This window comes from Martes martes, assembly GCF_963455335.1.
Source record: "Martes martes genome assembly, chromosome: X".
In the NCBI taxonomy this organism is placed as follows: Eukaryota; Metazoa; Chordata; class Mammalia; order Carnivora; family Mustelidae; genus Martes; species Martes martes.
Genome location: NC_137897.1, coordinates 117,964,496 through 117,983,408, shown reverse-complemented (window position 1 = coordinate 117,983,408; position 18,913 = coordinate 117,964,496). Strand labels below are relative to the sequence as shown.

Sequence of the window (18,913 nt, the reverse complement as noted above, 5' to 3'; positions counted from 1 at the left end):
GCAGGGGGTGTTTTCAGCAGTGCCTGGTACTTGGTGAACCCAGAGGGATGGGCCTATTGCCTTATGAGGCTGGGTTCATATTACCAGCTGCTAGAGGCTGTGAGTTCAATTCAGGTCCTAATTTACTTCTCATCCAAGACATGATCTCACACCATGAAGGGCCCAGCTGACACTACCTTCTCCTCTCTTGATCCTCGTAGCCCCCCCCCATGACCTGGGGGTGGGGGGCCAGGTGCTCGGGCTGCATTCAAACCCCTGTTGAGAGGCAGTGAAGACCCTGGAGAGGTGGGTGGCTGGGATCCCCGTTCTCTGGCCTCACAGGTACTGATGCTTCATCTTTCAGTGTAATTCAGTGCAGAAGGACAGTTTATTTTATTTTGATGAATAGTTTCAGTAACTTTTTTGGTTTTTTAAAAAACGGTTTTGTTGAGGGGCACCTGGGTGGCTCAGTCAGTGAAGCATCTGCCTTTGGCTCAGGTCATGATCTCAGGGTCCCGGGATCGAGCCCCGTGTGGGGCTCCCTGCTCAGTGGGGAGTCTGCTTCTCCCTCTCTCTCCGCCCCTTCCCCTGCTCGTGCTTTCTCTCTATCTTAACTAAATAAATAAAATCTTTTAAAAAACAGTTTCATTGAGATACTGTTCATATAACATACATTTTACCCACTTAAAGTGTGCGATGGCTTTTAGTCTCGTCACAGATCTGCATACCATCTCCAGTCAGTTTCAGGGTATTCTCACCACCGCAAAGAGAGAACCCATACCTTTAGCTACCATCCCCCATGCACACCAGCCCCCTGGCAAGCACACAGCTTTCTATGTGCTTGCTTGCTTGCTTTCTTTCTTTCTTTCTTTCTTTCTGTCTCTATGGATTTGCCTACTCTGAACTTTCAGATGAAGCCTATAAAATGTGACCTTTGACGTTTAGCTTCTTTCACGGGACAGTGTTTTCAAGGTCCATCCAAGCTGTGGCACTGATCAGCATTTAATACTTTTTTAAAAAAGATTTTATTTATTTATTTGACAGAGAGAGATCCCAAGTAGGCAGAGAGACGGGCAGAGATAGAGGGGAAACAGGCTCCCCACTGAGCAGAGAGCCTGATGCAGGACCGGGACCCTGGGATCATGACCTGAGCCGAAGGCCGAGACTTAACCCACTGAGCCACCCAGGCGCCCCTAATTCCTTTTTATGGCTGACTAATATTCCACTGTATGGAGAGACCATGTCTTTTTTATCCATTCATCTGTCAATGGACATCTGGGTTGTTTCCACTTTTTGCCCATTGCGAATAAAGCTGCTATGAACTTCTGTGTCCAAGTTTTTCTGTGGACATTTGTTTTCATTTCTCTTGGCTATTGCCCAAGAGTGTCACATGGTAACCCTATGTTTAATCTTTGAGAGACATATTGGTTCTTTTACTCTGCACAACAGCCCTATGGGGTGTAGGCACTATTATTATCTTCATGGGAGAGATGGGGAAACTGAGGCACAGAGCGGCTAAGTGGTCTGCTGAACCGCCCAAGGCCCCACAACTAGCAAGGGGTAGAGCTGTGATTTGAGCCCGGGGGCTCTGGCGCCAGAGTTCCAGTGCTGACGGCTGCCCTTTGCTGACCCTTGGCTCATAGACCATGTCCAAGTCCCATGAGGCTCTGGGGCAGCCAGGTCTTTGACCTTGGCCAGCATCCACTCTTGCCAAGTCCTCCCACTGCCGCTCGCCGGCCAGGGTGGTCAGTGTGCCAAACCCGTTCCCTTTGTTCCCAGACGAGCTTTGCAGCCACGGCCGCTCGGAAGGAGGCTGGGTTCTGGGCAGGGCTGTGAAAGGCCCACGCATATTTCCTCATTTGTGCTGACTGTGAGCCATGTTACTGAGTGCAAGGAGATTGACTTATCAAAACCAAGAGCCAAGCGGTCCAGAGAATGAGGTTGCTACGTTTCCATGAAGGCTCTACGCCCCACACCTTGCATCTCTCACGACCGGAAGTATTCGGTTCGTGGACAACGGCAGCTGCTTCAGTGGTCACGATGAGGCTCCAGCTCCTTCCAAAGGAGAAGCCTCCACGTATGGCCACGCCGGGGGATGAGGCTGGAAAGAGAAGGAAGACAATCCAGTTTAGAAGAAAAGCAATGGAGCTGGCCTGTGCCCGTGGAGGTGGCCTGGGGTCTGGAACCCAAGCGGGGCAGAGGCGGCCGGAGGAAGAGCCTTCCGGAATCCGAGATTTGGAAAGACTTGTACCTGAATCACCAGCCCCAGGGCTGTCTCAGGCGACTCAGGGACAAAGTCAGCCTGCCGGGGTAGAGCTCCCCCCATCGGAAACCACAGCAACAGAAAGCAGGATTCCCCGTTCCCCCGGCCCCGGGAAGGACAACCTCTGGTGACATCGTTGGGTGCCTTCCTCCTGATGGGCAGACCAGGTTACTGCAGGTGGCAAGAACTCTCTAGAAAATATCATTGTGCGTGTGGGTGTGCACATGTGCGCGCGTGGGTGTTCTCCTTACGCTCCTCCTGCCTCCAGTTTCAAGCAGGGATCCTGGCCTGGCTTCTTCAGGTACCCGTGTGAAGGCCACTTTCCTTCCTGTCATTTGAAAAGCAATGGGGGCCCTGGATGGCTCAGTCTGTGGAGCATGTGACTCTCGGTCTCAGGGTCAGAAGATTGAGCCCCATGTCGGGCATAGAGCTTACTTGAAAAAGAGAAAAAAGAAAGAAAGAAAACTTTTTGAGGAGCCTGTGCAAGGTGGGGTGTGGGCAGAGCGGGCAGAGGTGTCGGGGTAGAGATCTTTTATTGCTCTGGGTGTTGGGCATGGGGGGGCGGGGGTCTGCTGCACACTTTTTAAAAGCAAAACTGAATTTTGATGGTAGTTTCTTTTAAACGCATTTATTTGGCGCTAGAGAGACAACTGGTGTGGAGCAGAAAAATACTTACCTTATTGCAATTGTGTTTTGCAGAAATAACACAAAGTAAAATCGCCAGTGTCTACTTCCACATCTCTTTGCCACAACATTTTCTTTCATACCCTTAATATTGCATTGTGTCTTGCCATCGACTTTAGAAGCGGAAGACACGCAGGCACCTGCGATTTGCCAAAGGAATGTAGAATTATGCTATTGACTGAGACTTCAGCATAATTCTGCGTCTTGTTTCCCCTTGCTTTCAACTCTCAGAATTTTTTTTTTTTTTTTTTTTTTTACAGAGAGAGATCACATGTAGGCAGAGGAGCTAGGCAGAGAGAGAGGAGGAAGCAGGCTTCCTGTCGAGCAGAGAGCCCGATATGGGGCTTGATCCCAGGACCCTGGGACCATGACCTGAGCCGAAGGCAGAGGTTTTAACCCACTGAGCCACCCAGGTGCCCCTCAACTCTCAGAAATTTTTAAGGCCACGTGGACAGTCACACCTGTATCCAATTGGATCTCCATCCCACTTGCAAGACGAAACCTTATTTTTTTTTTACTACTACTATTATTATTCTTTTTAGAGAGAGAGCAAGAAAAGAGTGTGTGACTGGGGTGGGGAGGAACTGAAGGTAAGGGAGACAGAGAGACCTAAGCAGTGTGGAGCCTGATGCTAGGCTCAATCTCATGACCCTGAGATCATGACCTGAAATCAAGAGTCGGACACTTAACCAACTAAGCCACCCAGGTGCACCAAGAGAAGCCTTTAGATGTGAATAAACTTAACCAAAGTAGTAAAAGATCTGTACTCTGGAAGCTATAGAACACTCATCAAAGAAATTGAGGAAGACACAAGGAAATGGAAAAAAGCATCCCACCCTCATGGATTAGAAGAACAAATATTGTTAAAATGTCTATGCTTCTCAAAGCTATCTGCCCATTCAAAGAAATCCCTATCAAAATACCATCAGCATTTTTCACAGAGCTGGAACAAACAATCCTCAAATCTGTATGGAACCAGAGAAGACCCTGAACAGCCAGAAGAATGTTGAAAAAGAAAACCAAAGCTGGAGGCATCACAATTCCAGACCTCAAGCTGTGTTGCAAAGCTGTCATCATCAAGACAGTATGGTACTGGCACAAAAACAGACACATAGATCAATGGAACAGAATAGAGAGCGCAGATATGGACCCTCAACTCTATGGTCAACTAATTTTTGGCAAAGCAGGAAAGAAAACCCAATGAAAAAAAACAGCCTCTTCAATAAACAGTGTTAGGAAAATTAGACTGCCACATGCAGAAGAATGAAACTGGACCACTTTCTTAAAGCATACTCAAAAAACCCTCAAAATGGATGAAAGATCTAAATGTGAGACAGGAATCCATCAAAATGCTAGAAGAGAACACAGGCAGCAATCTCTATGACCTTGGTCACAGCAACTTCTTGCTAGATTTGTCTCCAGAGGCAAGGGAGACAAAAGCAAAGATAAACTTCATCAGGATCAAAAGCTCTTACACAGCAAAGGAAACAGTCAACAAAGCCAAAAGACAAATGACAGAATGGGAGAAGATACTCGCAAATGACATATCAGATAAAGGGCTAGTATCCAACATCTATAAAGAACTTATGAAACTCCCCCAAACCAAAAAATCCAGTCAAGAAATGGGCAGAAGACATGAACAGACATTTCTGGAAAGAAGACATCCAAATGGCCAACAGACACATGAAAAAGTGCTCCACATCACTCGGCATCAGGGAAATACAAATCAAAACCACAATGAGAGACCACCACACTCCAGTCAGAATGGCGAAAATTAACAAGTCAAGAAATGACAGATGCTGGTGAGGATGCGGAGAAAGGGGAACCCCCTACACTGTTGGCAGGAATGCAAGCTGGTGCAGCCATTCTGGAAAACAGCATGGAGGTTCCTCAAAAAGTTAAAAAGAGAGCTACCCTACCAGCCAGCAATTGCACTAGTAGGTATTTACCCCAAAGATACAAATGTAGTGATTTGAAGAGGCATTCACACCCCAATGTCTACAGTGTCTATTAATGTCTATTAATATTAATTAATTATTATTAATATTACAATGTCTATTAATATTAATATTAATATAATAATATATATATTAAATAATAATAATGAGGTCCATCGACAGATGAATGGATAAAGATGTGGGATGTGTGTGTACACAGACACACACACACACACACACACACACACACACAATGGAATATTACTTCAGCCATCCAACAGAATGAAGTCTTGCCTTTTGCAATGACATGGATGGAACTAGAGGGTATTATGCTAAATGAAATAAGCCAGAGAGAGCCAAATACCATATGTTTTCCTTCGTATGTGGAATTTAAGAAACAAAACCAATGAACATAGGAGAAGGGAAGGAAAAATAAAATAAAATAAGATAAAAACAGAGAAGGAAGCAAACCATAAGAGACTCTCAACTATAAGGAACAAAGTGATGGCTGCTGGAGGGGAGGTGGGTGGGGGGATGGGGTAACTGGGGGGTGGGCATTAAGGAGGGCACGTGATGGAATGAGCACTGGGTTTTACATGCAATGAATGAATCACTAAATTCTACCCCTGAGACTAATAATATACTATATGTTAACTAAATTTAATTTAAAGTAAAAATTTTTAAAAAAGAAAAAAAATAAATGCAAAGCTCAGATGCTTTGGAGTTTCTCTGTGATGGAGAAACAGCAAGTTCCATTTCTGCTCTTTCTGGTGGGATCTTTTCTTCGCTGTCCTGCTGCAGGAACGAGTCTGCTGGTAGGTGGGAATAGGATGAGGGTCAAGTTACTGAGTCCCTTCCCTGGCATTCATGAGGACAGGTAAGATGGTGCCTTCCTCACTGTAAGATTTGATGAATTAATTCATGAAATTCAAATTCAAATCTCAGTCGAATCTGGTAAAGGAAATGCTAAGCGAGAGCTCCCTATTTCATTAGTTTTTCAACATCCAAGGCAACCATGTCTGCTCTAATGGCCTCTTTTGTTGGGTCTCTTCTTTACTGTCCTGTGCTTAGGGCAGCAAGTCTGGGGGAGGGGGTGGGCTGGGGAGTTGGTACCAGGGCAGAGGGGCAAGTTACTGGGGCCCTCTATCAGCATTTCTGAGAAGGAAGGACGAGACGCCGCTGTATGTTCTCGAAATTTTCTTTTGAAGCCATCTGGGAAAACTCCGGATCCAAGATGGGGTTGAACTTCCATAGCGGCTCCGTGGAGGTCCGCTCACAGCAGGAAGCTCCTCTTGAGTGACGCTCAAGGCTCTCAAATGGGTATACGTGGGCCCAGAAAGGGTTCCAGCCTGGTTTGGGTGGTGGAATCCAGATTTGCAATAAATAGAAAGCCTGCGTGCTTTTCAACAGCGACATTGTTGAATGGCTTTAACCAGCCTCTATTTGGGACACTTGGGTCGTTTCTAATTTTGGGTAGGTCACACAATGCTGCAGTCAGTGATTCTGCACACACATCTTTGAACGCTTGTGCGGGTTTTCTCTGTAACAGATTCCCATCATGTTGAAAGCCTAGCCAGTTATCCTCAGCCCAGGAGCTTTAAATACAGATCCCTGGGCTTTCGTCTAGCCCCTCAAAATGCTACTCTTTGAGGTCAGACCCCACGCAGATGTATTTATTCCAAAGCCCCAGGTGGTTCTGACTTACAGCCCAAGCTGAAATTCCCCCAAATCGCCAGAATGCCCCACCCAGCAGTTAGGTGCATCGCCCTCCAGCCTGTGAAGGAGAGAGAGGGCCTGCGAGGCCATGATCCATCTACACCCACTGTGATCAGTCGTTGCATCTGGGGGCCATCTGATAGAAACAACATGACAGAACGTCGCTGGTGTTCTGTCATCCCTGTCACTATAAGACAGGAAGGCCCTGGCACCCTCTCGGGGTTGACTGGAAATTTGGGGGTCCTTTGAGCATTTCCTCTTCATTGGGTACTTAATCATTTTCTTAATGTAGTACCTACAAAGGAATAAGTGTTTACCAAGGTAAATAACCGAGAAAGATGAAAGCGGAAAATTTTACAAAGAACGATTGCAAAAATGCTGAGAACACAGACAATCGAGGTGAGTAAAACAGGCAAACCATGGTTTGGGCGAGTGGTTTCTGCAACATGTTGTCAGGATAGGGTGAGAGAAGACCAATCTTCTAGTCGTTTCATGTAGCGGGTGGCTAGGAGCTCCCTGTGGTTTTGTATTAGGCTGTACCGACTTCTGGAAAACAGACTGTAGGAAAATCAGGCACAATTCCCCTTCCACTTCCCAAGTATAAACTGGGTCTCTGTGGCCTTTTTCTTCTTCCTCAAATTGCTCTATTTATACTTAAAAAGCACCTCTGTACTCTAAAAAAATAATTTTCCCTGATGTTTTGTTATGGAAATTTTCAAGTAATCAGAGAAGTTTGAAGAAAGGTACATCAAGTCTTCATAGACCACCTCCTAGATTCTATAATTAACATGTTATTCTATTTGCTTTACCATATCTATCTCTCTGCCCAAGTAGGTTTCAGACATGAATACACTTTGCCCCTGAGTGCCCCAGCAGATCACAAATTAGAGTACAATATTTGTTTGAGCTTTTTCTATTTTAGGTAAAATTTAGTTACCGTGACATGCCCAGATCTCAAATGGAACATTTTCTGAGTTTTGACAATGCGTACACTAATATAACCCACATCCCTAGCAAGACAGAGAATTTACCAGTGTGCCTGGGTGACTCAGTGGGTTAAGCAGCTGACTCCTGATTTTGGCTCAGGTCATGACCTCTGGATCCTGAGATCGAGCCCTGCATCTGCCTAGGCTCCATGCTGAGTGTGGAGCCTGCCTAAGATTCTCTCTCTCCCTCTCTCTCCGCTCCTCCCCCCAGCTCTCCTTCTCTCTCTCAAAAGAAAAAAAAAATAATTTACCATCACCCCAGAAAGTTCTGTGTCTGGCTTCTTTCTCTCAGCATAATGCATTTGAAATTTATCCACTTTGTAGCTTGTTATCAGACAGCATTCCTTTCCACTGCTGAGATTGTCACTCTGTGCAGATGAGTGATTCTGCTTTGCAATAACAGACCAGTTTGTCTATCAATTCTCCTACTGGTAGATGTCCAGGTTGTTGGTGAGTTTTGGTTATGATGAAGAAAACCGCTATGAAATTCTGGTACTTTCCTTTTTGTAGACCATCTACTACCTTTATTTGTAAGTATTAGGTATATCAACCTTTGTCTGTCATGTGTTTCAATTTAAAAAAAAATTGTCATTTATCTTTCGACTTTCATGGTGTGTTTTCCTGTATACAAGTTTCTATATTTTACGTGGATAATTTCATCAGTCTTTTCCTTTTTGGATTCTGGATTTCTTTTTCTTCTTCTTTTTTTTTCAAGATTTTATTTATTTATTTGACAGAGAGAGAGATCACAAGTAGGCAGAGAGGCAGGCAGAGAGAGAGGGAGAAGCAGGCTCCCCGCGGAGCAGAGAGCCCGATGCGGGGCTCGATTCCAGGACCCTGAGATCATGACCCGAGCCGAAGGCAGAGGCTTGACCCACTGAGCCACCCAGGCGCCCCTGGATTCTGGATTTCACGTCATGACTGCAGAAGCCTGATCTACTCTATATTATAAAAAATACCCATCCAAAAAAAAAATACCCATCCTTGTTCTCTTATAGTACTTTTATGGGTTATTTTTTCTGTGATAATCTTTGAATCATCTGAGTTTATCTTGATGCGTTGAGTCTCCCTCACTGATTTGAAATACCACCTTCTTCCTTGTCTTAATTCCCATGTATGCTTCTATTTCCTTTCTGATGGCTCATCTGTCTTGTCCTGTGCCAAGGGCCACACTGAGAGAAAGAGACAGAGACAGACAGAGAGAAATAGTTATATACAGTTGGCCCATGAACAACACAGGGGTTAGGGGTGACCAACCCCCTGTGTCATTGAATTCATGTGTAGCTTTTGACTCCCCCAGAACGTAAGTACTAGCAGCTGACTGTTGACTGGAGGCCTTACTGACAGCGTCAAGTCTGTTAACACATATTTTCTATGTCATATGTATTGTATACTGTATTCTTACCATAAAGTAGGCTAGAGAAAAGAACATGTCAAGAAAATCACCAGCAAGAGAAAATATATTTGCAGGACCGTACTGTATTCATTGGGGAAAAAATGTACATAGGAGAGGACCCACACAGTTCAAACCTATGTTGTTCAAGAGGCAAACGTGTAGAGAATGCTTAATTTTGTGTGTCACCTTGACGGGGCCATGGGGTGCCCCGATTAAGCCTTGTTTCTGGGTGTGTCTGTGAGGGTGTTTCCGGATGAGATCCACATTTGAAATCAGTGGACTCAGCAAGCAGATGGCCCTCCCCAACGTGGGTGGGCATCTTCCAATCTGGTGAGGACCTGAATAGAACAAAAGACAGAGAAAGGTGGAACTAGCCCCCTTTTCCCCTGCCCCACTCCTTGAGCTGGGGCACGTCACCTTCTGACTTTAGACTGGGATTTACACGAATGGCTCCCGTGTTCTTAGGCCTCCAGGCTCAGACTGAAGTACAGCACCGGCTGTCCTGGGTCTCCAGCTTGCAGAGGGCAGACTGTGGGACTTCTCAGCCTCCAGAATCCTGTGACCTGATTCCTCGTAATAAATCTGTGTGTGTGTGTGTGTGTGTGTGTGTGTGTGTGTGTGTATTCTGATCTATCTATATCTATCTATCTCTATATATAGATATATCTCCATCCTATTGGTTCTATTTCTTTGGAGAACCCTGACTAACACATAGCCCTGACTCTCTCTCTCTCTCTCTCTCTCACACACACACACACACACACACACGTACACACACACGTACAGCTGCCACCGTTCTGTTCTCTGCTATACCCCTGATGCCTAGACCCCCGACACACCCTGTTGGCTCCATGAGGCTGGGGACCATGTCTGTGTCCCTCCCTGTCTGTGTCTGGCACAAGGCTGCTCGTGGAATCACTGAACGGCCACACACTAGGGAAGCCAGGCACGTCTTCAGAACCCCATGTTCGCTGGCAGAGCCCCCAGACTTCCTAGGCTGAATGGCAAGCGAGAGATAGTACCTTATCTACAGACCTTGGCTCTGGGGGCTCCAGGGGACTGAGCTTGCTCTAGGGAAGGAGGGAGGCCCTGGGGACTTCTAGCATTTTCACTGTGGTTGACCTCAGAGCTGGGAGGGGGCTTTAGGATGGGGTGCGGAGGGAGTGATCCTGGTTCTTTCCCCGTGGCTGTGGGAAGGCCTTCAGGTTCTGGCCCGCAAGCTCCTGTGGGAACGACTCGCACAGGCCAGGGGCCGTGAGGGACTCTGCCCAATGGTGCTGGGGTCCAAAGCACAGCGAGGGAGGGAGAACTGTCTTCGTGGGAGGCATCTGGAGGACTCTAAGCTCTTTCATTCTTTTTTCAAAGGGCCTAGAGGGTTTCAGCCCAGTCTCTTAGCGTTCCCCTGGGGACCGAAACCTAGGGCCTAGCCCAGATGCACCACACTCTTCTTCACAGAGCCGTCAAGATGCTGAGATGCTGGAATGCTGGAACGCACGCTTGACACCCTTTTGTGTGCCCAGGAGAAGGGCGGGGAAGGGGGAGGAAGTCCTCCGTGAGTGAGAGGAAGCGCTGGGAGAGCAGTGTCTTCTCACAGAGACGCAGGGCAGAACAGATCTCAGAGCAGGAGAGGGCTACTAGGCTGCAGTCCAGAGGCTTCCAGGAGCTCAGGACCAGTGCTTTTCTGGAAGGAGGGAGAGTCCAGTGCTGCCGAAGGGGCAAATCCACGGAGCACCGAGAAGCTTGCATTGGACTTGGGCCAGGCAGAAGCCGGACTCTGAACAGTGTGCCTAGGGGAAGGAGTGGGGACTGGAGCCAGGGCGCTCTGGTTGAGGAGTGAGTGGGAGGGTGGTGGGGAGCTAGAGCCCTGGCTGGGTGGGCTGTGATATTTAGGGTTTTTTGAACATGGCCTGGGTTGGGAGCCCTGGGTGGAATCCAGCAGAGGAGAGGCTGAAGGTACAAAAGAGAGCGGAGCTAAGTGGCAGCAGAACGGTGGGAGCTGTCGCCTCCAAGGAGAAACCTGGGACAACCATGCGAGGGGAATAGGGAAGGGCCTGAGGTCAGAGGGAAAGGACGGCAGGGGTGGGGTGGGGGGGGCAGTGAGACCAGCTCAGGTGGGGTGGTGGGAATGGCTCAGGGAGCCGTCAACACTGCTGTCCACACTGGCTCAGCTTCAAGGTCATGGCTTGCTGGGACTGGTCCAGTGGGCTGAGCTCAGCTTTTCTTTGGGGGCTCGGACAGCCAGCAGAGTGGAGACAGCTATGGCTCCCAGAGCCCTCTGGAAGGCTGAGGAGGCCTGACTGGGAGGGCTGGGTTTGGGGGTCTACAGGGATTCGGCCCCTCACGGGCTGGCTGGGAGCAACAGTCACTGGGCAGGTGGGTCCAACACAGAATCAGGAAGGGGACCTGGCCCCACCCCTGATGCCCCTGGGCCCGTCAGAGACAGGAGACAGGAGAGCTGGACCTGAGTGCCCCGGCATGGCCCTGAGGTGAAGCTGGGGTTTGCGTGGAGCCTGGCATCCTGGGCACTTGAGGTAACACTGGGAGCCCCAACGAGGAAGGCTCCTGGGGAGGTGCTGCCTGTGAGGGCCTGGGGGAGTGGGCGCAAAGACTGTGACAGGGGGTGAGGCCCATAGCTCAGGGACACCTGTAGGACACATGGGTTATTCAGACCTGCGAAGAACGTTCTGCAAGCTGGAGGGGCCTGTATGGAGCAGGAGGCCAGGGGCGGGGCTTTTGGGGAACGCTGGTGTCCTCCACCCCGCTGGCCTTTGCTCTTAGTCTCAGCCATTGAGAATGGTGGGTGAAGGCGTTGTCCTGGAGCATTTTAGGCTCCATTGGACAGGACAGGATGCCTTGGCATCCATGCGTCCCTCAGCCCCCAAAGAGTGCCATTGTGGTGGAACACTTTGGACATCCAGGATGAGGATATCAGTTCTCCCAGGCAGTTGGGGGATACATGCGATGTATTCGGTTTGCACTACAAACGATGCCAACCAGCGATCCGCCTCTGCTCTTCCAGAACATGGCAGGGAGGGGCCACCCAAGTAGCTTCCCTGCTGCCTTCGTTGGCGCGGGGGGGGGGGGACGTGCGCTTTCATGGGAGAGGCAGGGGTCCCCGCCATCCTATTAGGGTCCCCCTCTGAATGAGGCCCGACCATAAGCGAAATCCATATTAAGCTCTGTGGAAGCCACTCTGTCGCTGTGAGGGGGTGGCCCGAGTGTGGAGTCACGGAAGTCCCTGTGGATTTCGTGCAGTTTAAATCGGAAACAACCGACAGCCACCCGGCGTGCTGCAAAGGGCTGCTGGGAGAAGAGCGGAGGGGACCGTAGGGGGCCGGGCGGGGACGGCAGGTGGGGACTGAAGGGGCGGTGCAGCGACTCCAGGGGGCGGGGTTTGGGAGGGGGCGGAGCTCGACGGGGGCGGGACGGGGGGCGGGCGAAGTGCCGCTCTAAGTCCCCTTCCACTGCGGTCCTGGACCTGAAGCGGAGCTCTGCGGCCCTGGAGCCGCCGCCCCCGGAGCTCCTCCGGCTCGGCACTCAGGGGCCACTGGGTTGGGTTTAGCCTAGGCTTTGGGAGAGGAGGTGGAGGGGCCGCGGCAAGTCCCAGTCTCCCCGGCCGTCCTTGCGAAGTGCCATGACTTCCCTCTTCCGCGCAGCGGACGTGCTTCCTGTCTCAGGGCGCCCCCCCGCCCCGTGCCCTATTTCGGTGTCCCTTGCATGGGAGGAATACCGATCTTTAATTGGGTCTGTCACCCCCTCAGTGGAAAGAGGACGGGGGCTGGGGCAGAGAGTCCGGATTGGCGGTGCAAATCACCCCCGCCCCCTGCCGCCGGCGCAGTTACCTCAGTGGCCTCGGTTTCCTTCTCTGTAAAATGAAGGCCTTGGGGTAAAAAAAAAAAAAAATGAGGGGCTTCACAAACATCAGCCCTCGCTGTGGCATCTTCCCGCTGCACAAGGCACCGAGTAGCCTCTTGAAAGGACCAAAGACACCAGTAGGCTTAGAGGACACAGGGACGTCGGATGCTCCCTTGAATAATGAAAACATAGAGGCACGTTTCTCCTGGCTGTTTATTACAGTACAAAGAAAAAACTCACTGGCTGGAAACAGATGCCAGATTTCAAATGTAGAGGCGAAAGAGGAGGTGGCAATTAAAACGGGATTACACAAGTCTGGGCACTGAGGAAAAGTTTACAGGACAGTGGGTGTGGGTTTTCTATAACAGACACTTAAATATACATAACAATAATTGCAGATAAAAACCATCAAACACAAACCCCAAGTCAACTATTAATGTTTACAGACTCCCGCCCCCACCCCACCCCCAACCACAGACCTTACATGAAAACAAACACTGAAAGGCTTTAAACCACGAACATCTCACCTCCGCCCTGCAAGGTGCTACTGGGGACGTGGGAGCCTGAGGGTTTCTCTGAATGATACAGGGAGGGCACCCTGGATCCTCAGCATGGACAGCATGGCCAGTGTTCGGCTCACAGGCCCTCTCTACACCCCTCCCAAATCCGAAGAACTCTAAGCCTCCTGGAAAAGTTCCCCTGCAGGCCACCTGTAATATGCGCACCAGGCGGAAACTAACAGGTTTGCAATAGATTTTAAGAATCACACAAGACGATAGCATTTTTACTGAAAATTGCAATAAATGGCCAACGGGTTTCTATTTGGCCTTTGTCAATTGGTACAATGCCTCTTGGTCACATCCACATATCTCATTGCATCAAAACCATAAGCGACTAAACCCCGTGGCTTCTAAGGGAAGCTTCACTGGGGCTTCACAAGGGAGCGCTGGAGCTCCGGACACAGCCTGCGTATTTGCAACAGTGTGTAATAAACACAAACAATGCATAATAAACACAACTCTACCGAAACAAAAGCCGTCGCTTTATTTACAAAGTCACAAAGTGAAGTATAAATACTTCTGTCATTAACGTTTAGGAAAACCATTTACAAAATTTTCAAATATGTACAGGTAGCTTGAAAAATCACTAGCTTTCCGCTTTGTCACAGGTAGAGAGAGGGATGAACACAGGAGGGTGCCACTCAGATCACGGGGAGGAAACAACTGTGTGGCTGGGGGGCGGGTGGTGAATTTGCTATGGCGCTGCACGCCACTGCCTAAAGTGGTGTGGGTGTGGGTGTTTCTATGGGCACTTAAAGCCCCCGCTGCGCTCTGAGGGACAGCAGCGGTCACGGCGGCAGCAGCGGCAGCGTGCTCTTCCACAATGTCATCGATGAGCCTCAGGTTGCACACCCAGCCCTCCTCGGGGCTCCCTCTGGGGCCTTTCAGGAGAGCATCAATGAAATCCACCTCACTACAGTCAGGGGCTGAGAACACACGGTTGAGTGGGGGCTGGGGCGGGGGCGGAAAGTCGTAAGTTGGCAGCTCAGGGGGGAGCCCATTCTGCTGAATGGACCCAGGGACTGGCTGGTGGCGATGGCGGCAGTCACATAGCTTGGCGGCTCGATGCCCTCTATGGGACTCACAGGACCAAAGCCAGCCATGCCCCGCTGGAGGGACTTGGTGGCACTGGACACCAGCACGGGACCCTGCACCGGGCTCTGCCAGAGACTCTGGTTGCCCAGAAGGCCAAAGCTTACCTTCTGGCCAGGCCTGCCTCCTGGGGCCACTTGATGGGGGGGGGGGCGCAACTGCTTGCTGCGATGGAAATGTCGGGGATCCCACCAGAGCTCTGGTGGGCGCCTTGGTGAAGATCGAGTTGCTCTCCAAGTGCGGCCAGATGCTAAGGTCTATGTGGCTAAGGGGGGGCTCCCTGGAGACCGCTGTGATCTCAGCTGCTGCCGCTGCTGCCCATGCAGCATCTTTCAACTCTGTAGGATTTCTTGGCACACAGAGCTGTCTGAGCTGGTGGGAACTTGGGAGCTGGCTGCCTAGGGGTCTGGGACAGAGCCCAGGCAGGGGCACTCCTGAGGGGATGGCCTTGGCAATCTGCAGACGGGCACCGCCTGGGGGGTTCTGGCCCAAGCGCAAGGGTATGGGAAATGGAGGGTTAGGGTCGAAAATTCCTTGTTGATTGCCCGGAGTCGGAGTCAGTGAAGCCATGTCCACGCCCTTGCAGCTCTGGTGCCTGGTGGGTGGGATCATTGCTGGATGCGGATTGTTCTGAAGGAGCCCCGCTATGGGTGGCATCATGGACTGACTGGATGCGGATCTTGCCTTGGTCTGGCTACACTTGGAGGTGACTTGTTCTTGGACGGCTACCGAAAGAGAGAAGTGGGGGTCAGTGCCAGAGTCATCCGTGACCTGGGCTACAGCACCAATCTCTTGCCTTCCGCCCTTGGCTCCCCAACTCCTCTCAACTCCCCTTCTTCCTCTACCCTCAGCCGACTGCGGTTCTTTTGTGAAGCCCTCTCCGAATCTCCGGGTCTGTGCCCCCAGCTAACCCGAACACATGCACCAAGAGATGAACACATCGTATGAAAATGCCAGCTTATAGGGTCTACTTTTTCAGGTAGATTATAAGCTTCACAAGGCCAGGGTCTGGGTTTGCTTTTATGTTCAGCACTCTGTACGCAGGCCTGGCACCGGGCACGTCTTGACGGATATCCACCCCTTGTTGCTGGCCTTCCTGGAACTTGTCTGTCCCGTGACTGCTACTGAAGCATGCCTGACATGTCCCTCCAGCCTGGGCAGCTGGGACATTCAGCTGGCGTCAGGCCCCAAGGAATAGGACTTCTTGCAGGAGAACGCAGGTGGTACTGGGCTAAAATGAAAATGTCGACCACCTGCCGGAGGGCAAGCAGCCACCCCTCGCCCCAGGTTAGAGTCCTCTTGTCCTGGACCAAGGTCACTCCACTGGCTCGTAGGGATTGTTTAACACTCATGTCCCCAGCTAGTCTGGAAGTTCCACGAAGTGGGGACCACGCTGACATCTTTTGTTAATTTCTGTATCCCCGGCCCATAAATGTGGATTACATTCGTAGCGGCCATGGTAGAGGGTGGGGACCCCTGCTATCCGTGAAGGCTCTGGCAGCCCCTGCCACAGGCCCTTTGAGGAAGAGCATCCCCAACCCCGGCTCCACTTCCCACACTTCAGAGATGGCTCAGGAATATTTAGAATGGGAGGTCACTCCAGCAGCAGCTGTGGGTGTGGGGAGGACAGATCAGAAACCTGAAGGTGTGCCTTTCTCCTTTTGAGAATAAATGCTTTAAGGGGCCTGATTTAGTCTAATTAATCTCTTGAATTAAGCACTGATATTAGAGTCATTAAAACCTGGCTTTCAATTGAGATTCTACTGAAGCTTTCAATGTGGGATCGATCCCATCCTGCGTGCTGTTGAACTGAGCTGCAGACCTCCCTTCTCTCCCTCAGAACTTTCAGAAACACTGACAGTGACTGCTTACGCTGGAGTGAATTCTCACCACGCCGCCCCTCCCTCCACACACACTCCCAGGCCTGCCCTTTGGGAACAATGACCTTAACTGCTTACCTTGAAATTCACTCATTTGTTGGGCAATATATGCACTCCGCTGTTCAGGAGTCATTGCCATAAGACCTGATCTCTGCTTCTCTCACTAAACAGAAGATGAGAAAGACGTGTTAGATAGTGTCTACCAAGAAAATTGGCTTTGGGATTGCTGCATGGGGGCCCAGGACTTGGCTTTGGTGTAGCAGAAAGCATGAGTGAACACATCAACACACACTTGCATGCATGCCCCGCCCTCCCGAGCAAAATTCCACAGGTATAAACAAAAGTAGGATTCTGCACCTGGGTTAAAAAATCAACTGCGACAGCATAGGATGGGCAGGAAACACAGAGCTTAACAGCAAGAGCACACAGAGAAAACGTTCAGGCATTTTGGATGTCCTTCTGCTCAGGATGGGTCAGCAGTGAGATGTGGTCACCAAAAGAGCAAATGTAACATTAGGCTGTATTAATAGAAGCAGAGTATGTAGAAGGAGGGAGGTGACAGTCCTGCACTCCTCTGCCTTGGCCAGACCATGTCTACAGTGCGGACAAGAGTCCGGGCGTGCCAGTCTCAGGGAGACCCAGATGGACCGGCTGTACTGCGAGGACACTAGTGATGGGGTAGGGCTCGGACCCGGAACTGTGAGGACCACGGATGGCAGAGCAAACCAGGGATGCTGTGGATGGGGCAGAGCTAACACTGGGCTATGTGGCTGTGGGTACCCAGCCTCTGCCGGGCTGTCACGGGGACAGGGCCCAGGCTCGTTCTGGGCGGTCCTGGCATGAACGGCAGGATGATCACACGGTCAGATAAATGCATTGTCTGCCACCCAGCGTCGCCACTCACTGCCAACTTCCCTTCATTCTCCCGCCTGGCTGGAGCATGGGCAACTGGGACAAGCTTCCTGTCTCCATCGCAGGGGCAGCTGGTGGGCCGGGGGAGGAGCCAAGCTGCAGGGCTGCAGCCCCAGCACTGGGTCTGGGAGTGGCTCAAGGAGGTATCCAGCGGACAGACAGACAAAGAGCCCGCAGCGCGGCTTGTCCTGAGACCCTCAGCCCTTTGGTGTCAGGTTGTGAATGGGACCCAGGTCTGAGTCCCAGTGCAGTGCTCACCCACTGCCATCTCTCTCCCCTTCTCGGGAAGCCTGCTTGATAGGGTGCTGACAACCAAGGCAGCTGGGTCAGGAAGGAGCCTCTCCCACCTTAGTCCACTTGTGGAGCTGCACCCCACCCCCACCCCCCGATGCCAGAGGACTTGACCTAGAACACAGGCTGCCCGGCAGGACCTGCTTTTCTGCCCTCACGGGACAGGCAGACAACAACAGAAGCCATTTCACTGTCCCTTCCTTAGCCTGCTTCCTGTCTGGGCCCTTGCTCCCCTCCGCTGGGGCCACGCCTCGGGCGGCCCATGGAACTGTCCTCTTCCTGCTAGAGCCCGGGGGGGGGGGAGCCCACACGTGCTCACTGTACTGAGCCGCCTGCACCCGTTCTTTCACGTCCTTCTTGAGGTCGGCCCTGCTATGTCATTCTGGGTAGGGATCTGGCCACTGAGGAGCGCGGGCATCACATGATGGCCCAAGGCAGGAAGTGGGGCATGGGAGCTCGGCTCTGCCCCTCTGGGGGCAGCCCTTGCCCTTCCGTTTTTCCCCTGGGCCCTATGCCAGCCTTCAGAGATCTGGGCAGAAGATCCACGGCCCCAGCTTACCGATGTGACGCGTGAGGCCCTGAGAGTTTAAATGACAGCCCAAAGTGACACATCTAGGCAGGGCAATGCCTCCTCAATGCAGACCCAGCGCTCTGGCCTCTCTAGCCTCTTCATCCCACTGCTTGTGGGGACCAGCTGCTTGTGGGGAGCGGCTCCCGTGGCTGGCTGGGTCAACATCAACCCTAAATCCGTCTGCACCGCCCGCCCCATCGGTTTCCTCAAACAACGCAGTTGTATAAGAGTGAGGGTCGGGGGCGGTGGGGGGACAGGTAGAGGCTACCGAGCACAGCCAAGGAAAAAGCAGAGGAAAGGCAGAAGAGTCCGAAGGGAAGGTGGTAGAGGAAAGACACTCCAAGGGCACAGGAAAGAAAAGAGAAGGCTGGGCTGGGGCTGGGGTCAAGGGTGGAGGGACTGGGTGGTGTTGGCCAGATGAAAGTCCAGTGTTCATCCAGGGAAGCACGGGATCCGGAGGTTCCCGAGTTTAAGGGGGACCCTGGTCAGCGGGACGGCTACGGAAACTCCCAGGTTTAAACAACACGCTGACACTCGGCCTGCGTGGCTGGGCCTCCGGCATCCTGGGACGCTGGGACGCCACCCTCGAGCAGGAGTCTCTTCGCTGGGCTGGGCGTCCGCAGGCCCCGCAGCCCCGCCGCTCTGGGCCTGGTGCCGTCGGCCCGGCGGAGGGGCCTCCCCGGGAGGCTGCTTCCTTTGTTTGGCAAACGGAGGCCCCCATCCTTTGTTCTGAATCAATGTGCTCCAAAGATAAGCCCCGAGAAAACAGTTGTTGCCTTTGGACACTGACA

General features: G+C 51.3%; 1 protein-coding gene across 1 annotated transcript in view; it reads right to left on the bottom strand.

Annotated features, from left to right (window-relative positions):
- Nucleotides 1-13,839: 13,839 nt before the first annotated feature.
- Nucleotides 13,840-18,913, bottom strand: part of MAMLD1 (mastermind like domain containing 1) — a gene marked incomplete at its 5' end in the record, with an annotated part of 52,243 nt that continues 47,169 nt past the window's right edge. The window contains 2 exons of the mRNA XM_080795186.1: nt 13,840-15,193; nt 16,427-16,511. Coding sequence (XP_080651312.1) covers nt 16,471-16,511 — 41 coding nt within the window. The 3' untranslated portion in view covers nt 13,840-15,193; nt 16,427-16,470. The remainder of the gene's footprint in view (nt 15,194-16,426; nt 16,512-18,913) is intronic.